A 15,575-nucleotide genomic window follows, 5' to 3' on the forward strand; every position below is an offset into this window, starting at 1 on the left:
CCTGGACCTGACTGCGGCGTTTGACACTTTTAACCACCAGATCCTCCTATCCACCCTCGAGTGGATGGGCGTCTCAGGCTCTGCACTCTCCCTGTTTGCATCCTGCCTGACAGGTCTATCCTACCAGGTGACATGGAGGGGGGCTGTGTCAGAACCATGCATGCTGACTACGGGGGTTCCACAAGGCTCAGTCCTGGGCCCCCTTCTCTTCTCGCTCTACACAACATCTCTGGGTTCTGTTATTCGCTCGCATGACTTATCTTACCATTGTTATGCCGATGACACCCAGCTGGTCTTGTCATTTCCCCCTGGGGACACTCAAGTGGAGGCACGCATCGCTGCATGCTTGGCTGACATCTCGAAGTGGATGACGACACACCACCTGAAGCTCAACCTGGACAAAACCGAGCTACTGTTCCTCCCGGGGAAGGGTTGCCCGCACCGAGACCTGTCCATCACCATTGATGAAACCGTGGTAACGCCAGCTCGAACTGCGAGAAACCTGGGTGTGACCCCGGACGACCAACTGTCGTTCTCAGCAAACATTGCATCGGTTACACGCTCCTGCAGATTCCTGCTCTACAACATCAGGAGGATTCGCCCCTTCCTCACTGATGAGCCGGTGCTCATCCAGCCTCTTGTCATCTCTCGCCTGGACTACTGCAACTCACTACTTGCCGGAGCCCCGGCGTCGGCCATCAGACCTTTGGAGCTTGTCCAGAAAGCTGCAGCTCGCCTGGTGTTCAATCGCCCCAAGTTCTCCCACACAACGTCCCTTCTCCGTTCTCTAAACTGGCTCCCTGTAAGAGCTCACATCCAGTTCAAGACTCTGGTGCTAGCCTACAGGGCAGTGAAGGGAACAGCTCCTTCCTATCTCCAGGCCATGGTCAAGCCCTACACCCCCGCCCGACCTCTTCGCTCTGCTGCCTCGGGGCGACCGGTTGCCCGTCGCTCAGAGGTCCCTGCGTCCGATCGACCCGGTCACAGCTTTTTTCTGTCCTGGTCCCTCAGTGGTGGAATGAACTCCCCACTGACGTCAGGACAGCAGAGACGCTGCCCATCTTTCATCAGGCTGAAGACTCACCTCTTCAAGAAGTACTACCCTGAGCCTTCCACTTAGCACTTACTTAGCATTTATTGTATTCATACTAGCTTATTGCACTTATCGTTTTCATATTAGTTTGTGGCACTTCCTGCATTTGTTTGTTTCTGCACTGTACGTTGGCACTGCTCTTAGATGCTTGTTTGAGGAAAGGACATGCACTTATTACTTCTGGTGACGAGTTGCTCTCTTGAAAACCGATGTTGAATACACTTATTGCAAGTCGCTTTGGATGAAAGCGTCTGCTAAATGACTGTAATGTAATGTAATACCCCTTAAAATGTACCAAAGTACAATAATGTCATAAAAGTACTTAATTAAAAGTAAATTACCTTTTTTTTTCAAATACAAAGTACAAGTACACAAAAGATGACCCAGTTATAAAAGTGAATGTAATTAGTTACTTAAAACCATCACTCGGTATTAGGTGTAATGATGGACAACTGAATAATATAGATAGACAGCTTATTGTTCATCTTTATTAGAGTTGTAGAGAAACGCTGAAGCAGGACCATCAACATAATAGCGTTGAATAATAGAGTATAATGTGTTGTATGCAGGTGGTGCTGGGCTCTTCCATAAAGGCCGATATATCCAAAGGCCTTAATGTAGTAAGTGATGATGATTTGCAGTGATGTAGAGCAAAGTAAAGCGTTAACAGAGTTCCAGCAGCAGCTGAGAGCAGACCTAATGCTTTTCCTCTCCCTCCTCCTCCCTCCAGCTAAGACTTTCAGCAGGGCACTGCATTAGCCAAGCGAACACCATGGGACATCAATTCAATTTCAAGTGCTTTGAAACATAGACTAAGCGCAAGACCAGACATTATTATGAACCAGTGGCAAGGCCGTGCATTTTATACCTGGGCCTTCAGTGCTGTCCTGCAGCTGAAATACCACCATATAGCCTCATGATGGCGCCACAGCTATACGGTTATTATTAGTTTCTAAGGCTGTAATAATACACGTATTCATATTAAACCGTTCGGTACGAGGCTTACAAACCAAACAATACGTTTGAATAATACTGGTGCATTTGGTAAATGCAGAAGCTTAAATTGTACGAACAAGAATGTTTTCTGCGCTCACGTAGGAGACAACGGGCTGTGTGACCTCTGAACCGGAACAAAAAAAACAACAAAAAACAGCTGGGCCTCCGCAAGTGTTCTGGGAGGCTACGCTAACTAGCTTAACGGGAAAACAACAGCAGCAACACGCATTCTGCTACACACTCAAGGGCCAATCAGATATTAGATGTAAGAAAACAAACTGTTGACTTAAAGACAAACTCCATCTCCTTTCTTTGTTGACCAAGAGTTTAATCCCACGGTTAAATCCCAACTCACAAATCCGTTTATCCTCCTTCAGCCATTGAGTGTTAAAAAAACAAAGCGAGGTAAAAAAAATAATAATCTACACCAAGCAACATGCAAAAAAACGTCATAATTTCTTCCATATCTTTCAGTTTGAACTCTTACCAGTCAGACTAAGCCTCTGATGGCTACTTTAAGTTTCGTTTCACAATAGTCACGTGCTCGCCCACTGACCAATCACAGCACACGCTGCACCTCTCTGCAGAGCTGCTCCTTAAAACTGAGCTGTGAGTTAATGCTGACGTACTTGTAGGCCAGCTAGCAGCTCTGACACGTCAAAGAATACGCCCAACATGTCAAACTAAAGATCTGATTGGTTGAAGAATATGACAATCAACAATATCGTCCCCATTCACTTCAACTGCACATGGTCTGCAGCCCTCTGGCTCTGTTCTTACCTAGAGACACAGAGGTGAGATCTGATTGGATAAAAGCTCTGCTTAAAACAAGCTGCACTGGAAGCAGAGCAACTGAGGAAGACAAGAGCTGTGCAATGAGAAAATAAGATAATGGGGAAAATATTTTTATAAATTATAATACATGTAGTGTATTTAAGAAAAATTATTAAATTATAAAATAGCTTGTGATTGTGTTTAGGCCAGCAGCGAAGGCCTTGCTCCACCACTGTTATGAACAAAAGCAATCTCCTGATATTCCCCAGAAATGGCTTTCTCAATCTCTTTGTCGAAGCACATTTAACGAATTGTATTCATTTTGAGCTGGACAAAGGGTAAAAGCTTAAAAGTTCCAGTACAACTTCGAAAACCAGAAACTGTATTCATTCGTCTCAGAACCTCTGATGTGGGGGGTGTTTTTATAATGACTGCATGCTTTTAGTACTTCAGAAAGAACTACAAATCCCCGTGAGCATGAGAAGAGTCAGCTCTGTTTATCTGAACAAACTCAAAGCTTTAATTGTAATCTGCATGTTGTGAAAACTACGCTAAGTTGGGTCAAAGTTAGCAGGATGTAGCACAGGGTCTCATACAGTTACAACAGATGGTATGTATTTAGTGTTGTGGTACTCGTACTTTATTCCACTACATCCATCAGATTGTGGTTCGTTACTTTGCAGATTGAGAGTTTACAAAACAATATCATCAATTTGTAACTGCAACACTAGACCGGGCTGCTCATACAGAGGAGTCAAACTCAGTTCCACATTGAGCAGAAACACTTTTCATAAACGCACCACTAATTATATTTCAATGATATAATATACATACTAATAAGATGCTGTTCTGTAAGGGGATGCAACGATCCGACTCTGTTGGTCCAGATAGAGATACTAACCCGAACCCTTATCAGCTGATGCCAGTATCTGATGCCAGTATCTGATGCCAGTATCTGATGCCAGTATCTGATGCCAGTGTTGAATTAATAAGCTGTCTGCTCACAGCGTGCAGTGACTGAGATCATTCTTTGATGTGAAAGACAACATCAGGCTGGACTTAAACATTGCTTTCCTAACCTTGTAAAACACAATATGCCCTTTTCAAGTCTCCTCTCACTCAGATGTTCAGGAGTTGAATACTTTGTGTTTATCGGAGTTCTGTTTGCAAAGTCTTTCATTTTAAATGTCTTGAAGTTCAGATACCTCACCTGAAGGGTTGCGGTGGACATGAGCCATGTTTGGGGTCTGGGGAAGTACTGGAAGCTAGTGGCAGGTGATGGGTCGGTGACCAACTTTACACAGGAATTAAAATCCAAATAAATACTGTGTACAGTATATAAATATAGCATTGGATTTCATAAATTGGCCCCATTGTCATATCCAATCCAGCTATTTGAATCAGGATCGGCCAGATATCAGTAGCTGTATCGGTGCATCCATAATTCTGTGGGAGTATTTTGCTTTAGATACTTCAAAAACATGCTGCTGAATATTCTTTTACTTCAGAAGATGATGTGAATACTTTTCCCAGCACTGTTAAACTGTGAGCTTGTTCATAATCTTCAGTCCACCTTTGTAACGTCCACACAGCTCTACTGGGGAAACACTGGGGACCCTGATCAGCCTGTGCTACTGGAATGTTAAAGCTACACTCATACAATTGGCAAAACTGCAAAATGAAGCAGAAATCCTCTTCTGTTTATCCTCAAATTCCCTCACTCATCCTATCTTGCTGGACCTGTGCTCCTGTCTCTTCTGCATCCTCCCCTTTCTCTGCTTAGCAAATGTAGCCATACCTTCTCCATACTTTGCTTTCCCTTACTCACTTCATCTGTTTTTCTTTTCAGTCCCTCTCCTCCCTTCCTGTGCCGCCCCCCCTCCCTCTCCTGCTCTGATCTGAGTGCTGTCCTACTTTCAGACATGGCGAGAGGAGATGAGGCTTGCAGGCTAGACTCAGCTGCAGGGGAGGACAAAAAAAGAGACTCTGCTTCATTTATAGTTACATGTGTGTGTATATAGTGTGTGTTCGACACAGTACACATATCACTGCACATTAGTGACTGGCTGTGTGTGTGTGTGCGTGTGTGTGCTGCTGGCAGCAAGGGTTTATTTATTTATTTTTGGCAGAGCGCTGTAATCGTAGCAGAAAGGCAGAGGGGAAGGAGAAGGGAACAGAGGCAGGCAGCGGTTCTCTGTGTGCACTGTGCATGTGTGTGTGGATGTAAGGAAGGAGATGCACACTTAGTGCCGATGCAAGCCGGCTGCGGCGCAGTGCAGGGGCCCGGCCTGATGTAGTGTTCGGCTCAAGGCAAAGCTGCAGATTGAAGGCCATGGGGGCCGGCGCCAGCTCCGTCAACGTCACGGCTCCCGCCGCGGAAGTGGGTAGGTGGTGCTGATGGTTGTGGTGTAGATTAAGGGACCTAAAAGCAAATTGGATTTTACAAATGACTAAAATCATCCAGAGCTGTGTGTTGTTTTGATGCAGTAATCTGGCAGCACTTCCTCACAGAGTGAGCAGGGCTCAGGGCAGGGAGGACATCAGCTGGGAAATGTATTCGTGTCGATTTGATTAGATGGTTTGTATTGGCTGCAGCACCTTCAGTTGTCAGTGAGATGAAGTTAAAGAAACAACTTGTGTTTGGCATTGATCTATTTCCTCTCAGGGTCCTGTACTGAGATACAGTAGGTCCAGAATGTGTTTAGCTTAGCAAATAAGCTGCTTCCCAACTCCACTCTATATACAGATCCTGATAAAGTATGCACTGTGTAGACCAGAGGTAGCCAGCACGGTGCCTGCGGGCACCTGGTCGCCCGCGGGGACCATGCGAGTCGCCCGCAAGGCATGTTCTAAAAATAGCACTAGGTCCCCATGGAGCTCCGTCTAAAAAGTGTAGTTTCTGTTCTTTTTGAATCAAAAACGCTTGCATTCATGTAGCTTTTAAAAGGAAGAGGCCGCCGCACCGCACTGGGTTTTCAGGTTCCGAATGGCGGGCGCTTCCCGTTGGCACCGGACGCACTGCCCCCCCGCGATCGCACACCGTCGTCGGGTCCGTCAGTCCTCGGAACAGGCCGCGGGGCAGCAACTCGTGGGTGGCTGGGGTAGAGGCGAGTCAACGCAGTACGATGGAAAAGGCCCAGACAAGAGGTTTAAACGCAGGCGCCCAAAGACCCTCGCGTGCCTCGGAGGGTTGGATTCATGATTACCTAAAAAAATGTGATCATTTTTACAAAAATATAACAGGTGCGATTTTGAACAATATACACAATCATTGTTCATAATTATTGTGAGGAATAATTAACATTGACATGTGATCAGTCTCTTCACATATATTATGATTATTAAAAGGTGATCTGTGCAACTTTGTTATTCAGGAAGTTTGTATCAAACAAGTAGCCATTCGTACTGCTCAGTACCCTTGAAGTAGCTCTCGGGTTCAAAAAGGTCGGTGACCCCTGGTGTAGAGCATGGCATGACATGAACAGGAAATTAAACAAGACATCAGCAATTCCAACAGATGCTGATCAAACGTTGGAACAATTCACCCAAAGTAGAATTATCAATCCTTCCATGGAGAAAGCAAAAGGTTCTTTCAAAGGCTTCATCCTCTTTCAGGGCCTGGCTCGTCACTGTCCACAAGTTGTTTCTTTCGCTTTTTCTTCCAGCTGTTAGTTCTTAGTTAGCTTCTCGTTTCCTTTGTCAACTGTAGTGTTGGACATGCACGCATGCTAACATTTTGGACGAGATTGAATTCAGTCCGTTTTCCAGTGTGAACAACCTGAGTCCATGGTTTGCATAACGATTCAAATAGGTTGGCTTTGTGCTTTGGTTTGAGAAACAATGGACCAATCAGAGCCTTGCAGCCAGGAAGTCAAAATGGTGTAGGCCAGGGATTCCCAAAGTGGTGCGCGAGCTGCCTCTAGGGGGTGCGCGAGAGGAAAAGTGTAATGGCGGTCTGATGGTGTAATAATATTAAATATAAAAAAAAAATGTAATTTTAATTTTAAAACTGTCAGGTGGGACATCTGAAGCTATCAGTCGTAAAAGAGGAGAGAGAGAGAGAGAGAGAGAGAGAGAGAGAGAGAGAGAGAGAGAGAGAGAGAGAGAGAGAGAGAGAGGAATCGGAGGCGAGGGGAACGGAGAGGTGCGTTGGGGAGAGACCGGGAGAAGAAATCGAGCCAGAGTCAGAGGAAGATGAGACGGAGGAGACCGAAAAGGAGGAAGGGATAGCACAGACAAATCGGGAGCACATCGGCCCATCGCGGAGTCAAGGTGAAAAAGAGGAAACGAGAGTGAGCATCAGACTGGGAAAAAAAGAGGAAATATGATGAAAAGTATCTGTGTCTGGGCTTCACTTGGATTGGCAACGCAGATTCCCCAAAGCCACAGTGCGTGGTGTGCAGTGAGGTTCTGGCTAACAGTCTGAAGCTCTTATTTACGTCGCCACCTGAACACCAAGCATGCCAGTGCAAGTCAAAAGCCCCTTACATTGTTTATATCGAAATTGGAGGAGTTACAAAACAGCCAAAACAACTGCAGTCTCATTCATGTGTTGGGTCTATAAATGACGCACTACGGGCTTCATATCTGGTTACAGAATAGCGAGAAAGGGGCTACCGCACACAATCGCCGAAGACGTGAGCTTGCCAGCTGCCAGAGAGATGGTGGAATGTTTGGAATGATTGGGGAGAAAGAAGCAAAAAAGTTGGACATGATCCCGGTGTCCAACAACACTGTGTCGCCGCATCGATGCTTTGTCCGAAGACATCCTGGCTACATTAGTCGCTCATTAATTGTAAATTAAATGTGATAATCTGCCTCTGAGCCTGTGCGTGTGTCCTCGCATCCGTATTGCTCTTTAAAAGTGACGCCTTGTGTCACTGAAAGTGATTGAAACTTTGTTGCAGTGTTTCAGGGCGTTTTCACACCTTCAGTTTGTTTGCTTTGTTGCAGTTGCTCCTTTGTTCGGTTTGTGTTCACACTGCAACATTTAACAGCGGACTAAATCTTGTAAACAAATGCCACGCGCGAGCAAACTGTTCTCTCATTGGTCCGATTCTTATGCGGCTATGAAGGCTTAAACGGCTCTGTTGCTTCTTTTTTTTTTTTTTTTATTAAGGGGGGGGGGGTGCGCGAACCCGGTCGGGATGTAGAAGGGGGTGCGCGGCCTAAAAAGTTTGGGAACCGCTGGTGTAGGCTGTTGAAAGTCAAGTTACAGTAATAACTTTTAGCTTGTGAAGATTGAACTGCTCCTGTAGTAACCTCCTGTGGGAAAGCACACACATCTGGGCCTTGCACATCTGCAGTGAGCCACCTCCCCTTTAATACATCTATTCATGCCTAGTCCAATAACTGCATCAACAAGTATGCACATCAGTCTGTGGTGGATATTTTGAGAATGAAGGGTTAAATCTCAGCATATTTAAGCCCTCTTCTCCCAATATACTGTAACTACTGTGAGACGTTTGCTGTGTGCTTTTACTGCATTATACAGCAATGGCACACAGGACACAGGATACAACTTAAGAAGTAATGAGATTTTGAACAGACGTGGATCCGAACTGAAACTTGTTGGTGGAAGCATAGAACTCTGAGATGGTAATTTCATTTTTTTTAAAGACACAATTACTTCAAAGTTGACCTGAAGTCTTCAGCACTGCTGCGTTTAGGGACCACCCTACTGCAGTGGACTAAACCATGTGTATAACTTATTCAGGCAGCAGTAATAGTTGACTTATTATGCTAATAATGCAAAGACAAATCTTGATTGCAAATAAAAAGCAAACTTCAATTCCAAGCTTCATGAGGACTACCCCTGTGTTGGAGCCTGTGGTTCCACTATTCTCCTTACGCCCCTGGACACCCCGAGCACAGCTGCTGAGTCCACTGAAGATGGCATGGTTGGTCCGGGCAAAACAAAGCAAAAACACAAAGTCGAAAGCAATTAAGTGAAACTAAATGGCAATTCAGTTTGATTTTCAGGCGAACAAAACTTGGGTTGATATGCATTGAGTCTGGAATTGGGACACAGTCCGGCTCCATCAAAGGCGAAAAATGTCCTAAAATGTTCCTCCAAACATTTTATATTTTAGTACTTTCCCATGTTGATATTTCAGGGTAGCATCTAGTAGCGTGTGCATCTGCCCTCTACAGTGTTACATGTTTTAAGGACTGCCTTTGCCAGAAATCTTGTCACGCTAGTCAACACTCACCAACTTTTCGCTGCTCTCACATTGACATATGGAAAACCGTTTGAGACCACACCAACCACGCGTCAGACATAGTTGAGATTAGATCTTGTTACGTGTTAAACTTCCAGCTCCTTCAAACAGCAACATTAAAATTACACAACATCCAAGTTAAAGGACTTTAGGAGTACCAAATATTTGTAGATCAATATTTAAGTTGATTTTCGTATACGTATATTGTTACAGCCCTAGAAACAAATAATAGCCGTAGCTGTGGCGCCATCAGATTAGATTAGAAAACTTTATTAATCCCCAGTGGGGAAACTCTTTTGCCACCAAAAAAAAAAATCATACAGACGACACAGTCCACAGTCCACAACAACACAGTACACAGCAGACAAAAACATATCATGAGGTTATAAGGTGGTATTTCAGCTGCAGGACAGCAGTGAAGGCCCAGGTATAAAATGCACGGCCCGCCACTGGTGTGCTCCCAGGTCAGCCTATGCTTGATTCAGTTGCTCCCAACACTTTATCAACGGTGTACAATGATAAAAAGAGGGAACTGTCTCAACATCTCTGACTTTGATTCCTTTCTTTTCAATATCATTGGTTCTACAACAAGAGATAAGTGCTTCATATATTTGTCTTGTAATATTAAAGCAAATATATAAAAGCCTGACGCATTGATCATGTGTGATCCAGCACAAAGGTGCTATTATTAACAGTAGCTCTATCATTCCAACCGCCTTTCTTCCCTCTTCTTTCTTGCTACTTCTCCATTACAGTCACTCTATCTAATCCTGATTTCCACATATAGTCAGAATCAACATTCTTATTCGAGTTTACTCTTTCAATAGCATTCAATGCTTCCACCGTCCATCATATCCTCGTTCCACCTGAGGGTAATTCTGTCCCTCATTACTTTCTTTTTGTTCCAGTCCGTCCCAGTGCCGTGACCAACCTGACCCACCAGGCCATGCCGGGGTATGGGGCGGGGCTGGGCCGCATGGAGTGGCTGGTACCTTTAGTGGTTGTTTCAGCTCTGACGGTCTTCTGCCTCCTTCTCCTGCTGGCTGTGCTCGTCTACTGGAGGTAGGTACAACAACACCATCACTTATAAACTGCTTAAGAGTTTGTCCAGAGGTTAGAAGATGGACAACTGGAAGTTTGCATGTGCGATGCTGCATTTGTTTATAATTGAAGATGGGAAAGATATGTAGCTCAAGCGCAAGTTCAAGGTTTCAAGATTAGCATTTCAATCAGGAGAGACTTGTTTCATAAGTTAACAATGATTTATTATACAAGCGTCAAATATGAAAAGTGCAAAGTCTTTGGCGATTGGACTCCATCCTGAAGTACTATCACCGAGGGTAGAGATACTGAGGTCCAACAGGCCTAATCCCCCCTGGAGTCCAGACACTGATGGTAGTGATGAAAGGAGTCGCTGCAATCTGATGATGAATCAGGAGCACGACTGTGATGCTGACTGGAGGCCACTGGGTGGAGGAGGGTTGCATCTGCTTAGCTGCAATGACACCTGACAGCAGCAGAGAGGAGAACACTATTTAAAGATTGACAGCAACGATATGATTGGCTTGAGGACCCGGTGTGCCGAATCTGGTTGGTTACTTAAAAGTGCACGCCCCCAATCAGCTGATAGAGTACTTACAAGGAGAGGAAAGACAGAGATATAGTGAGTGTCTTCCTGATTGAACTTGCGCTTGAGCTACATTTGTTGTGACATATGTAGGGTTAGGTTACATGATTATCTTCACCTGGAGAAACCAGCAGTTCTTTGTGTGATCATGTTTGTCCACCACTGCTGTAATCCATAACGAGTGGTGATACCCACACCTGCATCATTGATCTCAAACTCTGAATTGAACCTTTGACTTGACCCTCTTTACAGCAAGTAAGTAGTTCTTACACTGTATTAAAGTACAACTTACAGTCAATATTCAGCATCTGCTTGTTCCAACACTTCATTAAAGCAATGCAACCCTTGAGGGAAGTATTTATAGCTGAGATGTCATACCACTCTATCCTATGACAACATACAAGATCAATTCTTTTCTACACATTCCCCATAGTTCAGCCTGACCGATTTTGTTTATTGGCATGTCCACTAGAGTTTAAAATAAAGGGCTGTCAATTTAAACAATATTTGGCAGCAAAACACCGTCACAAATTACACCGTCATGTTTTGCAATTGCTGTTTTTAGAAGCTTGATCAGAGTGCTAATGGGATCTCACTGATGACATCATGGTACATCGCCACACTCCCCACTTGGGAGTGTGCATCTATATTTGGGGATCCATACAAATGCATCAGTTCGGGCCTTCTCCCTTTAGATAAGTTCATTAACTCCATTCTTCATTACTCCAGCACTTTATACTCTAACAGTAATGCTCAGCATCATGACAGCCTGAGAGTCACTGGGAGACATTTAGTGTGAATGAGTGGTGGTGTCGTGGGGATGCCAAATATTTTGTTGTGTTAATTAAAGCTCAATAAAATGATGGAAAGTACAGAGAGTATTACCTGAAACCTCCAGGGTGGCCTATTATGGGGAGAAAACAAGTTGTATGATTAAGCACAATTTAAAAAAGCATTCAAATCACACCCAGGAATAAAACATTTAAATTTAAGGCAAAGATAAACCAAGTACAGATATGGTGTTCAGGATTGATTCATGTTCCTGCCAATGAAAGCAGTGAGGACTTTCAGATTTAACAATATGTGATACATATAGTTCGATTTGTCACCACCAACAAATTGAATCATGGCAAGAACAAAGACAACAGTAAACTGCTGATTCTTTCAATGAACGATTTACACAACATCATTGAACTCAACGCACTCGTCAGCAGAGCAGAGGTGCTGTTCGTAGGAGACGAGGAGACGCTTTGTCCAATCTTTCTGATCTGAAATCCCTCGGCATCAATGAGCTCCATGGAGATGCCTCAACATATCATCATGTTGTCTGACATGCACCAAAAGAGTACTGCACACTTAAACATGTTTTTTATTGAAACACATCAATGCTGGTGGCAATATTGACATTTCACCAAATGTATAAAAATCTGCATTTCATGGTTGAAAATGGCTCCAAACACCATCTACTGCTTTAACAAAGCCAGTTTTGAGATAGAGTGGACCGTTTAGGATCAATCTACTTTATGAAATAAAAGAATGTTAAAGTCCTCTAATCAGACCCCTCTCTCCTCTCCACAGCATCTATCACTTTGACTTGTTCAGTAACCACTGTGCAGCACTACAATCACAGCACAAGCCTGTTCTCTCCTCTCTGTGGACGGGGAAAGCCGCCAAATGCATTTTAGACACCGAAAAGGATTAATGTCAGTTTAAGTGTACACTATATTCAGAATACTTTCACCACTGTATCTCGCTGTCAGACAGCCCTTTTTGAGCGTGTTGGTTATCAGAAAGCAAAATTCAACGATTGAAATATAATTAATATAATTATTAATTAGTGCTGGGCAACTTTACGTGTTATTATCGCGTTAACGCTTTAATTAATTAATGCCGACAATTATTTTATTGCGTGTCAAAGCATTTTTTAAAATATTGTTATTAGTAAAGTGCGTTGCTCACTGGCAGCGGTGGAGGACGTCTTGAGACTGCGTTGGTGCAGCGTGTGGGAGGAGTTCAGATAAACTAAAGCAACACAAGCTGACATGCTACAGAGAAGTGGAGACAAACTGCAGGTGAGTGTTGTGGAAGATGTCGGTCTGAGGAATGTTCTCAAGCTGCGTTCACGTCTCGTTTGGTGTGAACGCAGCTTTAGCATCTCAACGAATGACGTTACGTATGAGCCTCAAGACGCACCGTCACCAGAAGAACACACGAGTTGTGTTAAAGGAGAGGACGACTAAAGCCACGCGTTACAACCAGCAGCAGCTGCTGCTCTCACTGGAGACTACTGGACATCACTGGGTCACCTTCATCACCTGAGTTACAGCATCATAGTGATGAAGAGTAGAGTTGGGTCACCTTCATCACCTGAGTTACAGCATCATAGTGATGAAGAGTAGAGCTGGGTCACCTTCATCACCTGAGTTACAGCATCATAGTGATGAAGAGTAGAGCTGGGTCACCTTCATCACCTGAGTTACAGCATCATAGTGATGAAGAGTAGAGCTGGGTCACCTTCATCACCTGAGTTACAGCATCATAGTGATGAAGAGTAGAGCTGGGTCACCTTCATCACCTCTGAGTTACAGCATCATAGTGATGAAGAGTAGAGCTGCATCATAGTGATGAAGAGTAGAGCTGGGTCATAGTGATGAAGAGTAGAGCTGCATCACATGCGCTGACTGTGATGAAGACTCAACACACACATGTTCTGTTCCACACACAGTCACACACTGAGCACAGGAGGGGGATAGGAGACATAATCATAATGTTTGACACATAAACAGAGGTTATTAAATGGCAGGCTTCATCACAAGCAGTTCAGTTAGAATTCACTCTCTGGGGCTTTTATTTTGAAATGGGGTGTGTGTGTGGGGGGGGGTGGAGGAGGGGGGAAAGACCTCTAAAGATCCCTAAGACCTGAATGACTGTATGAGAGACAGAGAGAGAGATAGAGAGAGAGAGAGAGAGAGAGAGAGGAGTGTATGTGCGCGTGTGTCTGTGAGTCTGTGTTTATCAACATCACTAATTGGCTCAATCGCGAACACCTGTGTGCCTGAAGCCATTTGAAAATATTCTCCATAGAGATCCTATTGAAAAAATAAAAAGCTTAATAATTCAAAAAGTTTAAAGGTTAGAAATATAAAAAGTCATAGCAGACCTCTGGTGAAAGAGCTGACAATTTTGATAGTTGAATGGTTTCTGTTACATAAACACAAACCGGTTATTAAATGACAGGCTCATCACAAGCATTTCAGTTAGGATTCATTCTGTGGGGCTTTTATTTTTAAAATGGCGCGTGTGTGTGTGGGGGGGGGAGGAGGAGGGGGGAAAGACCTCTGAAGATCCCTAAGACCTGAATGACTGTATGAGAGACACAGAGAGAGAGAGGGAGAGGAGTGTATGTGCGCGTGTGTCTGTGAGTCTGTGTGTTTATCAACATCACTAATTGGCTCAATCGCAAACACCTGTGTGCCTGAAGCCATTTGAAAATATTCTCCATAGAGATCCTATTGAAAAAATAAAAAGCTTAATAATTCAAAAAGTTTAAAGGTTAGAAATATAAAATAGCACAGCTCTGGTGAAAGAGCTGAACATTTTGATAGTTGAACGGTTTCTGTAGCTTAAAAAATGAAGGAGGAGAAGAGGGGCACGGAAGAAATAGAAGTTGAACTAGAAAAAGCATTTCCTGCTGAAAATGCGTTGGAATGCTGAAAGCTGAAATTAATTGTGAAAAAATTGCTGAAAATTAAGAAATGGGAGACTATCTGTCTGAAAAATGTTGAAGCCCGAAAGCATTTAAACTGCACTGCTGAAAAACCTTCTAGTTGAAATGTCTAACTATGGTGTCTGTAGCTGAAAGTATGAGGAAGAAGAAGGCTTTGAAAGTTGAAGTACAACAGGATTTGAAGATTTTCTCCATAGAGATCCCATTCAAAAGAAAATTGCAAAAAGCTTAATTCAAAAAGTTTTAGTTTTAGTAGTTGTAGTAGAAGTATCATTAGATGTAGAAGTATTAGTATTTAGAATAAGTATTAGTATTTAGAAGAAGTAGCAGCCTAGTATCAGTAGTAGTCGTAATAGCTGTAGTAGTGGTCATAGTATTTAATATAACAGGAGTAGTAATAGTAGTAGCAGTAAAAGTAATGGCAGTATTTGAAGTAGCAGTAGTAGTAGTACTAGTAGCAGTCGTTCTAACAGCTGTAGTAGTATTAGTACTGGTAGTAGCATAAATATTTTTATTTATTTATTTTTGAAAGGGTGGGGCTGGGTGGGGGAGGGAGGTGGAGAGGAGACATAATCATAATGTTTGACACACATAAACAGAGGTTATTAAATGACAGGCTTCATCACAAGCAGTTCAGTTAGAATTCACTCTCTGGGGATTTTATTTTGAAATGGGGTGGGGGGGGTGGGGGAGAAGGGGAGAGGAGACAGAATCATAATGTTCGATAAACACAAACCGGTTATTAAATGACAGGCTCATCACAAGCATTTCAGTTAGGATTCATTCTGTGGGGCTTTTATTTAAAAATGGTGTGTGTGTTTGTGTGGGGGGGGGGGGGTGGAGGAGGAGGGAAAGACCTCTAAAGATCCCTAAGACCTGAAAGACTGTATGAGAGAGAGAGACACACAGAGAGAGAGAGAGAAGAAAGAATGAGAGGGAGAGAGCGAGAAGAAAGAATGAGTGAGAGAGAGCGAGAGAGAGCGAGAAGAAAGAATGAGAGAGAGAGAAGAAAGAATGAGAGGGAGAGAGAGAGAGAAGAATGAGTGAGTGAGAGAGAGAGAGAGAGAGAGAAGAAAAAATTAGTGAGAGAGAGAGAAGAAAGAATGAGTGAGAGAGAAGAAAGAATGAGTGAGAGAG

The 15,575-nt window shown here is 43.6% G+C and overlaps 1 protein-coding gene across 1 annotated transcript in view; it reads left to right on the top strand.

Moving 5' to 3' along the window:
- The window catches only part of LOC306775047 (receptor-type tyrosine-protein phosphatase gamma-like), a gene marked incomplete at both ends in the record, with an annotated part of 879,186 nt that overhangs the window by 815,072 nt on the left and 48,539 nt on the right, over positions 1–15,575 (top strand). Inside the window, one exon of the mRNA XM_079265258.1 lies at positions 9,993–10,146. Coding sequence (XP_079121384.1) covers positions 9,993–10,146 — 154 coding nt within the window. The remainder of the gene's footprint in view (positions 1–9,992; positions 10,147–15,575) is intronic.

This window comes from Melanostigma gelatinosum, assembly GCF_949748355.1.
Source record: "Melanostigma gelatinosum genome assembly, chromosome: 3".
Lineage (NCBI taxonomy): Eukaryota > Metazoa > Chordata > Actinopteri > Perciformes > Zoarcidae > Melanostigma > Melanostigma gelatinosum.